Below are 18,248 nucleotides of genomic sequence, written 5' to 3'. Positions count from 1 at the left end.
TGAGGCAAAAGAGAACAATCTAGGCTTTTCTTGAACCACAACTAACATTATCTGATTGCAAGCATGATTGAAAGAAGTGTGATGAATCTCACCTTGACAACATTTTCTAGCTTGTCTAATTTGATATCCAGGCAGCTGGGTATCATTTTCTAAAGGTTATTTTTCATTAGTTCAAGCCATAATACAACCTTATGAGCCAAACTTTTGCTGTCATAATCCTATTCTCTTACTAATTCTTAGGGAAACTTTTTTTTTTGGGTGGCTTGTCCTTCTCTAGCATTTTGAGAGATCACAGAATGCTAGCAGTTGAAAAGGACCTTCAGAGGTCATTGAGTCCAGACTTCCTGGACGTAGGACAATTTAGTGCAGGTCACACTGGAACACATCCAGATGGGTTTTGAAGACCTCTAGAGAAGGAGACTGCACAACCTCCTTGGACAGCCTTTTTCCATTGCCCTAACAATGAAGTTTCTCCTCATGTTGAGATGGAATTTCCTGTGAGTGAACCACATCAAGTCTGATCTTGAATGTCTCCAGGGATGAGCTCTCAACCAGTTGCCATGGGATTATAGAAGGAAAGAATCATCTTAAAGGAAAAAAATACCTCTCTCAGTCACAAGATTTGCCATTTCCAGAAGCAACACTTGAGGGGCCCTTGTCACTATAAAATCTATCTCAGGTTAAAGACAGAGATACTAGAACATGTCCACAGAAGGATGACAAAGCTGGTGAGGGACCTGGAACACAAACCCTATGAGGAGAGGCTGAGGGAGCTGGGGGTGTGCAGCCTGCAGAAGAGGAGGCTCAGGGGTGACCTCATTGCTGTCTACAACTACCTGAAGGGAGGCTGTAGCCAGGTGGGATTGGTCTCTTCTGCCAGGCAACCAGCAACAGAAGAAGGGGACACAGTGTGAAGTTGTGGCAGGGGAGGTCTAGGCTGGATGTTAGGAGGAAGTTGTTGGCAGAGAGAGTGATTGGCATTGGAATGGGCTGCCCAGGGAGGTGGTGGAGTCACTGTACCTGGAGGTGATCAAGAGAGGACTGGATGAGGCACTTAGTGCCATGGTCTAGTTGTTTGGACAGGGCTGACTGACAGGTTGGATCGGATGATCTTCGAGGTCTCTTCCAACCTGATTGATTCTATGATTCTATGATTCTATGTATGAAGACAAACACATACAGAGAACTGAAACCAAGGAAATTGACCCTATGGGTTGTTGAGGTGAGAAACTGTGGCTAGTTTCCCCAGTATAACAAGGGGAAAGTATAGGCTGGATGTTAGGAGGAATTCTTGACAGAGAGGGTGCTTGGCATTGGAATGGGCTGCCCAGGGAGGTGGTGGAGTTGCTGTCCCTGAAAGTGTTCAAGAAAAGCCTGAATGAGGCACTTAGTGCCATGGTCTAGTTGACTGGATAGGGCTGGGTGCTAGGTTGGCCTGGATGATCTTGGAGGTCTCTTCCAACCTGGTTGATTCTATGATTCTAGTTTGGTGGTGTTGAGGAGGTACTATTTGGATAGTTCTGTATCTGAAAAGGAGAGGACACATCCCTAGATGCCCCCTGAAATAGATAAACTGAAAATAATTTCCACAAGCAGCAAGAGTTTTGCCTTCAATAGTTTGCCTTCAAAAGAAGGCTTTTTAATATCTGAGACAGCTGTTTTGGCAGAACATAGACTATTTTCCTCCAATTGAAGAAAAAAGGCAATACTCTGTGTTCGTTTTGGCCTGTAATTTCTTAGCAGGACATCTTCATCAGTGCATTAAAAAATGTTTTGCAGCCAGCATTTCTAATCTGCCTCTAAGCCATGAAAAGAAGGAGTCATTCTCAGCATTTTTTCTCCTCTTTCTGTTTGTTTTTTTTTTTAATAAGAACTTTTCTAAAGCTCTGTACAATGCACTCATTAAGCAACACTGATTCACTCTAGAAAGTCCTAATATTGAGCATGAGCTCCGCAGACGACAAATTATTTATCCTCCCTCCAGGATGTTTAAGTCCTACAATGAACCAGGCTTCCCAGCTCTCATTTTGGATTACTTCTGAATTCCCCTGGGAGCCACTTTTGTGGCAGATTCCATTTGGTTTCACAAGGCCTAAAGCAGGGTTTTGGGGGGGTGGGGTGGGGGGGGGGGGGAAACTTGGCATAGACCACAAATCTCTCACATTAGGAACAATTTGTAAACCACGAACAGAGGCAGCCAGAGTCCGTCCCCAGAACAGGCTGCTCCTGTTAGTGCCATTGTCTGCAAGGAATTGGTTTGCCATTTCCCAGATGACCTGCCTATGTGTAGAGAGATGTGAAAAGTTAGAGACAAAAATGTTTTCTACAGAGTGAGGGGTTGGGGGGGGGGAGGGAGCTTTCTTGTACAGAAAGGAAGGAAATACCTCTGTGGGATTTTATTTTTTCCCCTCTTCATCCAAAAAACACAAAGAGGCTCTCTGTCTTTAAGGCGAATGTCGGCTTTAAATCTTTTAGGTTTGGATTAGCTCTGTAAAAGGGGGGGAAAAAAAAGAGTTTGGGGGGAGAGAGAAGGAAATCTGACAGGCTTTCAAATATGACACAGAAAAACTTTTTTTTTTCCCTCCCCCTTTCCTCAATTCATGTTGTTCGTTTGTAAAGCCAAAGGCTGGATAGACTGAATAGTAGGCGCCGGTTGTTCCCTCATTCATAGTTAGCATGACAATGGTCAGAATTAACATCCTAAGACCTACATTATCACTTTTTGCTGATTTTGCCAGCAAACATTTAATACAGGGTGGCTAAGGCAAGGACAGCTCTTTTGCTGTCTTCTTTATAAGGTAAAACAACAAAAAAAATTGCTGGTGGTGTTGTTAATGGGAAACTGAGGAATAGGAAACTTCAAATTGCCCTTTTTTCCTGCTGCCTCTCGGGTTTTAGGAAGCTCCGTCTCTCTCTGGTTGCTACTTCATGACAAAAACCTTGCAAAGTGTAGTAATGATGGACATTTCCTATTAGCTGCTAGTTTAGGAGATGAGTATTTCATCAAGTATGCCAAAAGTCAAGTTTTGCTCATAAAGTGGCTGCGCTAATGCCTTTTCTCGTCTACTTCCCGCTACCAGATTTTCTTCCTTCTTTTATTCCCCCTTCGAAAATGTGAATTGTTTCATTTCAGATCTATTTATGCTTTTGCTGACAGCTGCTGGCAGAAGTTACTCACATTTTGGGGGCAGGATCTATGTCCTTTTAACATAGCCGTGGCAAGTTGACCACATATTCGGTTCTAATGCTTTCCAAAGAATCGGTGTTGGTAGGAATCTGGATACAAAACCAAAGTAAAGAGACTTTTTTTGCCTAGGTGAGAGTGAAATTTGTTTTCCAAGGAGAGTTCTCATCTGTCTTTACACATGAGCCTTATCAACTACAATTCTGACTTGTTCAGAATTCACAAATCCAACTTCAGCTACCACAAGCTACCTGCATTCGTCTGCTAATTAATAGCAGCCAAGTTTGAGCTTCTTTATTTGTTGCCTGCTGAGGTTTCCTACTTCAGCTACCGCAAGCTACCTGCATTCGTCTGCTAGTTAATATCAGCCAAGTTTGAGCTTCTTTATTTGTTGCCTGCTGAGGTTTCCTACTTCAGCTACCGCAAGCTACCTGCATTTGTCTGCTAGTTAATATCAGCCAAGTTTGAGCTTCTTTATTTGTTGCCTGCTGAGGTTTCCTACTTCAGCTACCGCAAGCTACCTGCATTCGTCTGCTAGTTAATATCAGCCAAGTTTGAGCTTCTTTATTTGTTGCCTGCTGAGGTTTCATACTTCGGCTACTGCAAGCTACCTGCATTTGTCTGCTAGTTAATAATAACAGCGAAGTTTGAGCATCTTTATTTGTTGCCTACTGAGGTTTCATGCTTCAGCTACCACAAGCTACCTGCATTTGTCTGCTACTTAATATCAGCCAAGTTTGAGCTTCTTTATTTGTTGCCTGCTGAGGTTTCATGCTTCAGTTACCACAAGCTACCTGCATTTGTCTGCTAGTTAATAGCAGCAAAGTTCGGGCTTCGTTATTTGTTGCCTACTGAGGTTTCATACTTCAGCTACCACAAGCTACCTGCATTCATCTGCTAATTAACAGCAGCAGAGTTTGAGTTTCTTTATTTGTTGCCTACTGAGGTTTCGTTGTGGAATTGGTCTCCACGTAGTGAAGCAAAGGATTTGAAAGCGTATCCTCGTGTTGCGAGGTTGCTTTCGGTCTCTGTGCAACCTAATTATGTTACAAAGGTATGTTTAATACTGACTGCAAAACAGTATTTCAGCAGTATGCTTCATTAAGTATTAATCATGATCCTTCCATCCCTAATATTATTGATGTAAGTACTTGAACGAATCACAGGAGTGCACTGGAGGGGTTTATTTTTTTTCCCCTTGAACATCCATACATTATCATAGAGTCAGTCAGGGTTGGAAGGGACCACAAGGATCATTTAGTTCCAACCCCCCCTGCCATGGGCAAAGACATCCTACCCTAGATCAGGGTTATATTTGGGTTGGGTTTTTTTGGTGTGTTAGATTTTAGTATGCTTCATTGTTACGGACAGGGAAAAAAACTCCCCCTGTAAAGCAGCGCATTAAAAAAAGGCAACCACCCAGCTCAAACTTAATGATCTTGTTTGCAAATATTTCAATGTGTTCCTGTGTTAAGGTCTCCATTTAACAATGTGTTGCATATGTCCATAATTGTGTTGTTAGTTGTTGCCTTGGTATTCCCTTTTAAGCAGTTAGTTGACCAGGAGTCAGCGGCCGGTGCGGGAACTGTGCTGCGCTGAGTTCTGTTGGAGAAAACTTTGATCCAAGTTACATTTCAACGTGAATCTAACAGCATCCAACATCCATATCAAGGGTCAAGATCCATTGTATCCTGCCTGGGTTGATTGTAAATAAGAAATTGTGCTCACAGCTCACTGACAAACGTTGTGTGAAGCAGGGAGGTGGATTTTCAATAAATCTGATTTTAATGGAAATGTCTACAGTCAGCATAGTGGTGCAGAGCAGGGTTGTGGAGGGGCAGATCCCCCCTCTCTTCTAAATGCTAAGCAGTGAGACCTTTCTACCAGCCTCTTAACATGAATTAGTGCTTACTATCTACTGGATTTCCGCAGAGACTCGGAGGGTTTTAGAAAGGAGTGGAATTTTATTTCACATTAGAGAGTCTTGAATGGTTCCTTTAAACTTGCTTTTGATACGCTCGACTAAGTAATGCCAATTTCTAAGCTGTTGGGGTTTTTACCTAATTTTTGTCATAACATCATGACACTTTGTGCTTTTATACCCTTGCAGGCAGCTATGATGTTTAGCTCTGGAGTGTTTTGGATGGGACTTCTGTGTATTCCTCTGACAGCTTTACTTCTTGATGTAGTATACAAAGTGTGAGTACAGAATGCCAAGGTTTATGGGGGGAAAGTGTTGACTTTTAAATGTGGGATCTGCTAATCAGTCGAAGAAAAGTAAACTAAGATCAGCTCTGGTGATTATATAAATACTTTTTACCTCGTTTGGTTTTGGCAATTTTTACTGCCAGTGCTAAGTAGTATTTGCAATGTTTCAATAATTGTAATGTCTTCTTCAGAAATATTTGTTGTTTATGACATGCAAGAATGCATTATTTGGACTTGCTATATAATATTTCTCCTTGTAAAGCTTGATTTTTTTTTTAAGCCACCCTGCAAAATGGATTTGTAAATTGAATGTTTTTATCAGTGCTAAAACAACCTGTCCTTTTACTTTCAAGAAGAGTAAATCTGGCAGTGTCTTCTGTTACTTACAGAGTAAAGAGAGCTACTTTTAAAACGCTGGTAGATGAAGTTCAGGAGTTGGAAGCGAAGTCTGAGGATCCTGGGGCAGTTGTGCATGGCAAGAGGTACTGTAAAAACCTGTAGGTTGCTGTCTTTTTAAACAAAACAAACCAAAACAAGGCAGCTAAATCTTTTCAGCCTTCCCCATCTATCAAAAAGTTCCTTTTCAAAATCCATACAAACAACAGGCATCAAGTAGAGAGGTTTCAGGTCTGCTGAGCCCTTATGTTTTTTTCATGTGCTTAGATACAGCTTTTACCAAAGGCTTTAGTCCTTCTTCATACTTTGCTGTTACGTTTCTAGTTATTACATATAGTACAAATTTGAGGTATGGGTTGAATTCTGTCGCTTCTGACTCTGTTACCAAGATTACAAAGCGAGTTTAAACCTTTACAAAGTGAGTTTAAACCTGCATCGTTCACTAGCATGGTTTTAAATTGTGCCTAAGCAGAAAAGAAACCCAATAAAATTAGTTTTTAAAACCTGCCTGGTAGCATAAGGGAAAAGAATAAAGCCTGTCTAGGGCTGAGTAAAATTAAATAGAGCAAGCTGACTTTGTATTTAATGCCAGTCCAGAGCAGACAAAATTATTTCTTACCTCATCTATGTTATAACTCCACAAGAATTCTGCTGTTGGGTCCTCCTTCGTGGCTCAGACAGGTACTTGGAAAAGGGAGAAGATAAACCAGAGCAACTGGACAGTTTCTGTGTGTGAACTCAGAGTAAAGGTGTGCACTAAAATGCTGAGACATTTTAACTCTGGCTGAGCCTATAGCAAGCACTTGCTGAATGAGAGTATGAGATGACAAAGCTCTCCTCTCCCTGCCTTCCAGTTCGTTAGTGCTATTTCACTGAGCCAGAGCTTTCTTTCCTTGTCTTCATTTTCTGAGTTTTGTGAACTCTAAAAAAAAGCCAAAACTATGGATACTTGGATTTTCCTGTTCTTTCTTGCCTTTGAGCCACTGAGGTTTTAGTATCTTCATGGCAAAGAGCTTAGCCAAGAAAGCTTTTTTCCTACCCAGGCAGAGACCAGAAACAAAGCACAATCAGCCACTTCATTTTATTGTAACCTCAACTTTCAGGAAAAACCTTTTGTTCATAAAGATGTTTAAGTTCCCATTGTCCTTCCATCATGCTGTACCCCTCCTGCAGTTCTGTGGGTGTCAGCTTGCTAGGATTTACCAGTTTGAGACCATATTATATTGGATAGCAAGGTGATTACCACCATTTCTAACCGGTGAAATATCCAGCTCATGTGAGTGTTTGCTTGCCCTTACTTTTCATTTTCTTTCTAGAAATCATTTTCACCAGAATGTTTTGTCTCTAGTGGAGTTCTTCTTCCCCAGTACCATCAACAAATATCAGAGGAGGTGCTGTGAGGCCTGGAAACTCATCCCACCATCTGTAGAACACTTAGTCTAGTGTGATGCGCTGCACCGTAGCACACACCTATATAGTGTCCCCCATCAGGCTCTATATGCTGTCTTTGTACAGCAGCTTCATACTGGAAGTACTCCAAAGTCCTCTATGTTGATGACAATTCCTGCATCAACCTTGTTTTTCCTTCATCACTGCAAGACCAAACTAGAGCTTGAAAGAATCTCCTACCTTCAAAGCTGTTCTAAAGTTATTTTATGGATGCCTCTCTTGTGGCAGCACTCAATTAGGCAGCTTCAGGGCAGGATCTTCCTCCAAAGGAACCAAATCATCTATCAACATGCTGAGCTTAGAGCCAGAAACAATCTGTGCTCTGTGCTCTTCTGCAACGAGCAAGAATGTGGAGGAGTGATACAGAGGAAAAAAGCCCAGACATTAGTACTAGACAGTGCTAAAAGGGGAACATCTTGTGGAGGTAAAAGAAAGAGGCCTTCAGCAGCCGACTCTAGTTGAGAGGCATCCCTGCTCATGGTGGTGGAGGTTGGAGTAGATGAGCTCAAAGGGCCCTCCCAAACTGAGTCATTCTACCATATGTTGCTGTTTAGTGTGTGTGAGGATGTGCAGTCACTTCTTTTCCCCCCAAACCATCACGCTTTACTCTGTTCTTCTGTAGGCAAGACACTGAAATTGCTTTTCAGTTAGTTAAGGATATATCTTGAGCAAGAAGGTGAGAATTTTGCATGGTTGCTTTCCAGCAGAGAGTAAGTTTAATGCATGCCTTGAGAAAGACTTGGTAGCATAAATAGTAGAGCAGTTTCAGTGGATTAACAAATTTGTGCCACAAAAAGTACCATTTCTGTCATTACAGCCAATGTAATTGAAGTGATATGGAGCCATTTGTACTTAAAATGGAAATGACTGAGGTCAAAAGGTAGAGTTTTGTATAGAAACCACTGTCCAAACTCAAGTTTTCTGATCTATAAGGCTTAAGCAAAACCAACTCTATTAATATTAACTACAAAAATATTTTTGCTGGGTTGGATACTGCACAGGCTAACAATAACATGAGGAACAGCCCCAACTTTTGGAAGCATCTCTAGAGATTTATCCTGTATGTGCTGCTTCATAGTGGTTTTTCATGCAGTCCTCTTGGAAATTATTTTTAGATCAGCTAAGCAGTTGGTCAGAAATGCACAATATAGTCCTTTTTGTGTGTGTGTGTGTGTGTGTGTGAAGGAGATTTATTTGCCTGCAGATGCATACGTTTTGTGTTCAAAAATAGTTGATATTCTGCTTGCCATATTGGCATTTAGTCACTACAATTTATCACTGCTTAATTATGAAACCATCTCTTCTTGACTTCACTTGTAGAATTTTAAACATGCTTTTGAATGGCACAAAAAGGGTGATTCATAATAAAGAGCCTGCAGTGTTTTCTTCAAGTCTAGAAATAGAGTAGAATTTAATACCTGAATAGCTGGAAGCTCTTTTCCCAAATGTATTCCCTACTTTATTTGTATTTCTGTAGCAGCAATCAGATCTCTGCAGTGGAAACTTCATTATACATAAGCTAAGAAATGTTCAATGCTTCGTGTCCCTGTAAAACTTTGGGGCATTGTTTTCAGTCCTTAGCATTTACCCAATCTTGAGTATTTCCTGCTAGAGTGTTAGGAAGGGGAAACTAATTAATGTGAGATGATATTTCCCCCCCAAATTAATAGAGTTTATTAATTTTGATATTCAGAACTCTCACCACCCCCAACTTTTGATAATACTTTTAATAGTACTTTAAAAATTATTATTATTATTATTATTATTATTATTATTATTATTTTATTTTTAATAATACTTTTAATAATATTTGGGTTCTTAGTCATGGAAACATTCTATGGATAATATCTAGATCTAGTAATAAACAGCAAAATATGTAAACATTGGAGGGCCAACCAAATCCTAGGCTGCATCATGAGAAGTGTGGCCAACAGGTTGAGGGAGGTGATTCTGCCCCTCTACTCTGCTCTTCTGTGACCCCCCACCTGCAGTACTGTATCCAATTTTGGAGACCTCATGACAAGAAGGATGTGGATGTGCTGGAGTGTGTCCAGAGAAGGGTCACTGGGTTGACCAGAGGGCTGGAGCAGCTCTGCTGTGAGGACGAGGACAGACTGAAAGAGTTGGGGCTGTTCAGGCTGGAGAAGAGGAGGCTCCCAGGTGACCTTCTTGTGGCCTTCCAGGATCTGAAGGGACCCTACAAAAAATCTGGGGAAGGACTTTTTAGGCTCTCAGGTAATGACAGGACTGGGGGGAATGGAGCAAAGCTGGAGGTGGGAAGGTTCAGGCTGGGAAGGTTCAGGCTGGGCATGCTCTCATGTTGAGCATGAGAGTGGTGAGAGCCTGGAACGGGTTGCCCAGGGAGGCAGTTGAGGCCCCATCCCCAGAGGTGTTTAAGACCAGGCTGGATGGGGTTCTGGGCAGCCTGATCTAGGGCAGGGTGTCCTTGGGCGTGGCAAGGGGGTTGGAGCTAGATGATCCTTGTGGTCCTTTCCAACCCTGACTGATTCTATGATTCTATGATTCTGTTTGAACTAGAAGAGAAGATTCCTGCAGTCAAATGCTGCTTGTGGTCACTATGCTGCTTGCCCACAAGATGGGGTCAAGGAGCTCTTTCTGCTTATGGCAGAAGGCAATGGAGAATTACAAAGAGGCTTTTAAGCATTTACTCACAAAATTATTACCTGACTCACGGGGCTAGCCACAGACCCAGACAGCACCCAAATGCTTTCAGGGAACTTTGCCTTGTCACCTGTTGAGACTTGATTCTTCCCAGGCTTCTGGGGAAAGGAGGCAGACAATCTCTGACCTTGTCTCCTGGCTCCTCTGGACGATCTGTGTATCTCCAGGACTTCTTGTCATGGCAGGAGACTTTCAGGTGTCTTGCCATGGGCAATCTCAGCATGTTGTCACTCTGGCCACACAGGCCGATCGCTTGGAGGCATCCAGAGTCTGTTCCGGGTAAAGTCGCGACAGTGGAGTTTACCAGTGAGCAATAAGGCAGTAAGCAATGGCAGCAGGCACCAATACAATGGCAGAGCACATTGTTTGCCAGAGCACAGCAGAGCAGGTTGTTTGCCTGCATCTCTCCTTTTATCAGTGTGAGCTGAGATCAGTTGCCCTTCAGACACCGAATAGCCAATCGGAATGGCAGCTAGCCAAATTTTACCATCTTAGGCAAAGCCACAGTCTTCCTTTACCCAAATCTGGGAAAAGCACAGGCCTTGCACAAGGCAGGCACAGGCTGAGTGTGTGCACTTTGTTTACCACAGGACTCTGGGCAGGCCAGAGTCCTTAGACTAAGTGGCTCCAGGTTCTTTTGTGTTCTTTTCCCACATTTGCTTCTCTGGTGGAGCAGCAAAACATGCCTAGACAAGCCAGGATATATATTAAGCCTATTTTGGGCCAATCAGGCCTACCACAATGTAGGGCACATGCAAAGAACAATGTTGGTACCAATAATGCTGGAAAAGGCCTGTTGTGTTATATATATATACATATATATATATATATATATATATATTTGATAGAAAGTAGCACCTGGCAAAAGAGAAAGGTTCCTAGAAGTTTGCTGATGTCAACTCACATGAAGAAGGATTTCTTAGAGGCATTGCAAAGGAGCAAAAGCTAATAACCATTTCTAAGCATTTGCATGGTCTTCCACCTCTTTGACCTCCTGTCTTACATTAAGATGATTTTTGTCCTTGTGGTTTAAACTGCAGTCCCTCATTTATTATTGAACTCATCACTTCAATAGTTTGTAACTCTAAACTAAAGGGCAAGGCTTCTACACAGCCTAAAGGTGCAATTAGGATGAAAAAATAATTAGTAACAAAAAAAAAAACAAACAAACTTGTCTGAACAAGATAACTCATGAAAACACCAAGAGTAAAGTGTGTCTCAGTGCTCTTAGAATCATAGAATCAACCAGGTTGGAAGAGACCTCCAAGATCATCCAGTCCAACCTAGCACCCAGCCCTAGCCAATCAACCAGACCATGGCACTAAGTGCCTCAGCCAGGCTTTGCTTGAACACCTCCAGGGATGGTGACTCCACCACCTCCCTGGGCAGCCCATTCCAATGACAATCACTCCCTCTGGCAAGAACTTCCTCCTAACGTCCAGCCTAGACCTCCCCTGCCACAACTTGAGACTGTGTCCCCTTATTCTGTTACTGGTTGTCTGGGAGAAGAGACCAACCCCCACCTGGCTACAGCCTCCCTTCATGTAGTTGTAGACAGCAATAAGCTCTGCCCTGAGCCTCCTCTTCTCCAGGCTGCACACCCCCAGCTCCCTCAGCCTCTGTTCTACTACAATTAAAAACTGAAAAAGGCAAATGGACCTTCTTCATTTAAAAATTAATTCCCCTTTAGCAAACTCAAAGATAAGAGGATCCTGTGATGGCTAAGTATTTCTCACACATACCCACTTTCTTTCTAGCTTAAGTGAAAGAGCCCAGCTGCTGAAGAATGTCTTCAAGAAGAACCACGTGAGTTTGTATCGCTCCGACTCGCTGCAGCAGAACTTACTTCGTGAGTGTTCACTGGCAGATAAAAATGAATCCCTATTAATAACATAGAACTATGGTTCTGCCTTCCAGGGCATTTGTTCATAGTAATGGTGCAACATTCTAAACACAGCAGACCATAATGAACAATAATAAACTGCAGCAGTACAGGTTGGGAGTTGATCTGCTAGAGAGCAGCCCTGGAAGAGCTGTTTGCATGAGAATCTATCCATGGGACAGCAATGTGCCCTGGTGGCCAAGGCCAATGGGATCCTGGGGGGCATTAAGAGCAGTGTGGTCAGCAGATCCAGGGAGGTTCTCCTCCTCCTCTACTCTGTACTAGTGAGACCACACCTGGAATACTGCATCCAGTTCTGGGCTCCCCAGTTCAGAAGGGAAAGGGATATACTTGAGAGAGTCCAGTGGAGGGCTACAAGGATGATTGAGGGGCTGGAGCACTTCTTGAGAGCCCTGGGGCTGTTCAGTGCAGAGAGGAGAAGACAGAGAGAGAATCTGATCAATGCCTATAAATATCTGAGGGGTGAGGATCAGGAAGGAAGGGACAGAGGCAGCCTTTGCCCACAAGGGGCAGTGGATGTAGATTACAGCACAAGAAGTTCTGCCTCAAGCATAAGGAAGAACTTCTTTATGGTAAGAATAACAGAGCTCTGGCACAGGCTGCCCAGAGAGATTGTGGAGTCTCCTTCTCTGAAGACTTTCAAGACCCATCTGGATGCATCCCTGTGTGACCTGCACTAGATTATATGGTCATGCTCTGGCAGGGGTTTGGACTCAAAGATCTCCAGAGGTTGCTTCCAAACCCCAACATCCTGTGATCCTGTGACCATGTTCTGTGCCTGTTGGTAGAGTTCTCTTCATCCTAAGATACTGCTTAGAGTTCTGCTGGTTTAGAACTGCAAAAATTACTTAGGAATCAGCATGGGTTTTCTACCTACCAAGTGCTGAAAAGAGGTTGAGTCCCCTCTACTGAACTTTGTTAAGTTGTTTTCATGAAAGCATTAACCCAAAAGTCAGGTCACATCTTGATTGGCTTCTATGTCTCCTCTCTGCAGATGGCTACGCCTTCTCTCAAGATGAAAACGGAATCGTTTCCCAGTCCGAAGTAATAAGAGCCTACGATACCACAAAACAAAGGCCTGAGGAATGGTGAAGGAGCACAACTGGAGCTTTAGGCCTTCTTTATTACTTTTGTGAGACAGGCCACTAGATCTTTCCTGGGAGCTGCCACCATGGCCCAGTTATCAGAGATTTAAAGGTCTGCGATGGCCTCGTTCCATAAAGTTTGGATTTGTGTATTCAGTAGACATAAGCACTGTGCGACTATACTGTAACACACCATCTCCAAATTTTTTAACAAGTATTTGCTTAGCCTTTGTAAAACAGATTGGAATTTACCTTGTATCTTGCCAGCTTGCTTATTTTACAACCAAGTTGACTCAGTACTGGTCATATACCGGGAAGGCGATGGTCAGATTGCCGAATGTACTTCTACATTGACAGACCATTAGCATCCGTGAAGGTTTTTCAGTGTTAAGGGTATCTAAAGTCCAGTTGATAACAAGCCTTTGATTGCAACAAGTGCTGAAAACAATAAGCATCCTAATGGTGTTAATTCAGCCTTCTTGGAGAAAGGTTTTGAGTCCAGATGTTTGCAGACCTTTGTGTCAAATTCACCTAAAAAAAAACAACGTTTGCCAAAGAAGTTCTGTAAATGTTTCCTGTGGTTAGAAATCATTTGGAAGGAAATCAGCTCCAGGCCTGAGTCTCTGCACTTGAGGAGAGAGATTTACAGTACAGTGAGTCAAAAATTAGAGTGGCCTTTGTGGCATTTGCTTTCAAAGCTGCAAAGTCTTTGCACCTTTGGCCTTATACAAGCTTCTCCTTTTTCACTCAGTATTGCATCTGTGGAAAACGGCTGCTGCCACCTGGTAAAACTGAGTGCAGATACTATTCTTGTCCCATTTTTAAACAACTGCTCTGCCTTACTTCCCTCTAGCAAACTTTGAATCATTCTGTTTTGCCGTGCTTAGTTGTATCTGCTTCTGTTGTAGGTTTGTTTCAACTTCTTTTTAAAACCCAATCCAATTTTGAACATTTTTATACTCGGAATGATTCGAAACATGGGCATCGAAGCAAAGAGCAAAGCATGCCCTTGGCTACTCTGTGGTGTGTACTGGTTTTATTTGCACTAAAGCCACTTCCTATAAAGGTGTGAAATCCATTGCAGCAGCCTCTTTGCAACTTGCTGGTCATACAGATTACCTGTGTGCTCTCACCTTTAATGAACAAGGGAGAGGAAGCGACTGCAGGAAAAAGATGCACTCCTCTATCTTGGAGGGGGGAAAAAAAAGGAGAAAAGATTAAAAATTTAAAAAAAAAAAAAAAGAGAAAAGAAAAAGAATTGAGAAAAGAAAAAAAAAAAAAGAGGTAGGTTTTAATTGAGGATGTTGTGTTAACTTTTTTTAGTAGCTGTACTTGGTGTTTCTCCGCTTGCCACCCAAAACCCATCAGGTTTTAAGCTAAGAAAAGCTGCACGAACTTCAGGATTGTGGCATATCTTGTAGCTTCTTGGTCTGTGTTGAATTCTGTGTTTAAAAGCCACCATGATTACATTTTTTTCTGCAGTAGCAGAGTTGAGTTGATTTCTGGATGTTACACAGACGGGATCCTTTGGTGGTGGGTTGTTTTTTTTCCCCTTGGAGATGGACTAGATGGAAAATCAGAACAGTGCCATCTCCAGTGATCTGTTAAACTGTTTCCTTTTCACTCTCATCATCAAGTTTCAACTTAGAAGTCATCCAAATCCCATCTTTTCTCTGCCCTCCTTCACTAGTCCTGTACTTACTGAGGGTTGAATTTACCTCCTTCCCTTTCATCTAGCTAGACACCAGATAACTGTGTTGCACTAAGTTTCCTAACACTCCATTCCAAGAGAAAGTTCCATGTGGAAAGCCCAACAAAAGGCACCCTATGAAAGTCCATGTTTGGGAAGGCCTATGCATGGGGAGGCAGCCTGCATTTCATATGCATGTTATGCAGTGTCTTCCTCTCACTTCCCTGGAGCGATCTTTAACCAGAAAACAGAGGACACAGGGACAAAGGGAACGTATCCCACTAGAAACAGTAGTGCCAGTCAGTCATGCAGACAAGAACTGCCTTCAGAAAAGCCATTTCAGGCATAGATAAATAGATGGATCAATATGGGAGGGCCAAATCACTTGACCTGAGGCAAGAAAATATTTGGGGGCATGCCCCTTTCCTAGAATGGGAATCCCTATTTTCTGTCATCCAAGGACAACAGCCAACTTCAAAACATTTCTGAAATCAACCATGACACTGTTTGCTCCTTTGTAATCTTTCCATGTCCTCAGCAGCTCACACACAGAATGACTCAAGCTATATACATGCTCTCTTTGGGGGTAACTAGTTTTTTTCCCTTGCTCCTGGGAATTATCCTGGTTTAAATGATTCCATTTGCAACCAAAATGGGGTGTGAGGACTGGAAGATATTGTAAAACATTTAGACATTTGCATGGTTCTCTTTATTCCTCCTAGGGAATAAAATTCTGTCCCACCATTGCAGCACAGTCTCTGGGAAATAGCACTCAGCATAGCCCCAAGTTTGACTGTCTTCAAAGAAGGGAAGGAAGAAGCTCAACAACTCTCAACTGCAATTTAAGAGTTTTAAGATTGTTCTTATCCCCCTCCCCCCACATTTCATCTTGACAGAATTTGAAGGAGCATTTCACAAAGTGCAGTTTTCATCTTTATGACTTCTGATGGGTTTGGTTTGAGGTTTTTTTTTCTCCTCTTGGCCCTATATGTTGGAGGGTTTTTTCCTGCTAATTAGCAGCTGGAAGTTATCCCTTCCTTGAACACAGTTTAAAAGAAGGACAATGTGGCAATTCTAACTTTGTTTTTTTTTTATTGCTCCTACAATTCCATTTTTAAATCTTAGATCATCTTAGCTACTTGTGCCCATTTTTAAATCAGGCCAGGTGTACAAGATGCACTTTTATTTACATGTTGAGTGCTTAGAATCTCTTATGGAATCACCGAGGCTGGAAAAGACATCTGAGATCAAGTCCACCCTCTACATCCATCTTGTTAGGCATAGAATCATAGAATCAACCAGGCTGGAAGAGACCTCCAAGGTCATCCAGTCCAACATAGCACCCTCCAGTCTTTTCTTGTCCACTGTATCTTTCTTTGAAATAAGGGGATTGTGGATTTAAAGAAGAACAACCCCTCCACAAATGCACCTAACAATGCCTCTGTTGTTGCCTGAGAACTCAAATGTGTATTAAATAGAGAATCCAGGTGGACTTTGCCATCTGTTTCACGTGGACTGCGTAACAATTACAAGGTGGGACTAAAAATTCTCATCCAAAAAAGCAAAATAAGATAAAGTGGAGGCAGCACTATTAGACCTCAGTGTATCACCTAGAAATACTGTTGCTTGATTATAAATATATATATATAAATACATATATATATATATATATATATATATATCATAGAATCAGTCAGGTTGGAAGGGACCACAAGGATCATCCAGTTCCAACCACCCTGCCATGCCCAAGGACACCCTACCCTAGAGCAGGCTGCCCACAGCCTCAGCCAGCCTTGCCTTAAACACCTCCAGCCATGGGACCTCAAACACCTCCCTGGGCAACCCATTCCAGCCTCTCACCACTCTCATGCTCAACAACTTCCTCCTCACATCCAGCCTGAACCTACCTATCTCCAGCTTCACTCCATTCCCCTTAGTCCTGTCACTCCCTGATACTCTGAAAAGTCTCTCCCCAGCTTTTCTCTAGGCCCCCTTCAGATACTAAAATATATAAATATAAATTGTTCAAACCATTTATATATATATATTAATATATAAATGATTCAAATACTTTATATCTTTATATATATATAAATGCTTCAAACAGTTTCTCTCTTTTATATATATAAATGATTCAGTTTATATCTTTTATATATATAAATGCTTCAAACAGTTTCTCTCTTTTATATATATAAATGATTCAGTTTCTCTCTTTTATATATATAAATGATTCAAACAGTTTATCTCTTTTATATATATAAATGATTCAAATAATGTATATATATATATAAATGAATCCATTTATGTATATATATATATAAATGAATCCATTTATGTATATATATATAAATGAATCCATTTATGTTATGTATATATATATATATATATATATATATATATATAAATGAATCAAATAATTTCTATGTGCTTTATATATATATATATATATATATGAAAATGATTCCAAAGGGTTAAGGGACAGGCAACACATTTTAAACAAACCTTTTTGCTAGTTTGTCTTTTGGAACGACTTCGTTTTCCTTCCTTTGCCACAGCCCCAATTTTCCACTGCATTTTGCCAAGAGGTCTCGACAGGCTGATGCTTAGTCAGCATTCTGTTTGTATAAAAACCATCAAATCAAAGCATTTTGGACCACTTGGAGAAGTAGCTGAGGATTCCTGTACGTCCACCTGCATCCATCGAGGCCCCTGTGTTACAAAGATGTGCTCTAAGAGTCTCCAGGCTCCTCTGTCACACTTAAACCTGTCTTGAACGACGAATGTGTCAGGTTGAAGGTTGTTGGGGGGGGGGGGGGGGAGAGGTCTGCCCTTGGTTTGTTTATTCTCTTCTGTAACAGCTCTTGTACTGATGAAGTCATCATTCTGTCTGCATGAGGCAATAGTTCAGCGCTCTGAGACAGTGCATGGTGGTTGTTGCTGTTGTCCTTGGGTTTTTAATGCCTTTGTTCATAGTCATATCTGGAGAAGGCAGTGCTGTGTCTGCAAGTGACTTTGTCACTTCACCTCCCTTGGCTCTGGCTGTTTTCACCGGTAACAGAACTCAGCAAATGACTTTCTCCTTCCCCCACCCGCCCCCAACCCACCCTCTGCCCTCACTCTCTCCTAGTTTCCTTGCTGTTAACCAATGGATCTTTATTAAACAAAGGACTATTTTAGCATTCCAAACCTGGTTGCTGCTTATGCAAATGGTCACTCACATAGGCTTGGACTGGACTGGTTTTTAAGCATGAGGACTTCTCATCTAAGCAATGATGTGCAAAACTGGGCACTTTAGAGGGTTGATTCTTCTAACCTAAATGAAAGCATTTCTGTAGAGACAGTGATTTCTAATTGCAAAGCTGTGACCAGAACAAGTTTTGTTTCTTTGTTTTTCAATCAGATTTTACAGTGTTTCTTTATTGTAGAATAGAAGCCATAAATGCTTTAATATTTGGGGTTTGGGGTTTGTTTGGGGTGTTGTTTTTTTTTTCTTTTGCACTTCCAATATCATTTTTTCATTCAGATTTTCAGTGTTTAAATTGTATGAAACAGCTGCAGAAAGCAGCCAGTCTGCAACAGCAACAATTTTGCGTTCAAGGTAAAGTGAAGTTTGGTTTTTTTGTGTTGTTCTTCTTCTTTTTTTACAGCTCC

The 18,248-nt window shown here is 41.7% G+C and overlaps 1 protein-coding gene across 3 annotated transcripts in view; it reads left to right on the top strand.

The window, feature by feature from the left end:
- Nucleotides 1-13,121, top strand: part of ATP8A1 (ATPase phospholipid transporting 8A1) — a 153,148-nt gene extending 140,027 nt beyond the window's left edge. For all 3 annotated transcript variants that reach the window (XM_064149198.1, XM_064149201.1, XM_064149200.1), the window contains 4 exons: nucleotides 5,295-5,383; nucleotides 5,782-5,874; nucleotides 11,677-11,768; nucleotides 12,817-13,121. In XM_064149198.1, the coding sequence (XP_064005268.1) occupies nucleotides 5,295-5,383; nucleotides 5,782-5,874; nucleotides 11,677-11,768; nucleotides 12,817-12,914 (372 nt within the window). In that variant the 3' untranslated portion in view covers nucleotides 12,915-13,121. The remainder of the gene's footprint in view (nucleotides 1-5,294; nucleotides 5,384-5,781; nucleotides 5,875-11,676; nucleotides 11,769-12,816) is intronic.
- The last annotated feature ends 5,127 nt before the right edge of the window (nucleotides 13,122-18,248 follow it).

This window comes from Pogoniulus pusillus, chromosome 9, assembly GCF_015220805.1.
Source record: "Pogoniulus pusillus isolate bPogPus1 chromosome 9, bPogPus1.pri, whole genome shotgun sequence".
Taxonomy (NCBI): domain Eukaryota; kingdom Metazoa; phylum Chordata; class Aves; order Piciformes; family Lybiidae; genus Pogoniulus; species Pogoniulus pusillus.
The sequence above is the reverse complement of the archived record's forward strand: the minus strand, read 5'-3'. Positions and strand labels throughout refer to the sequence as shown.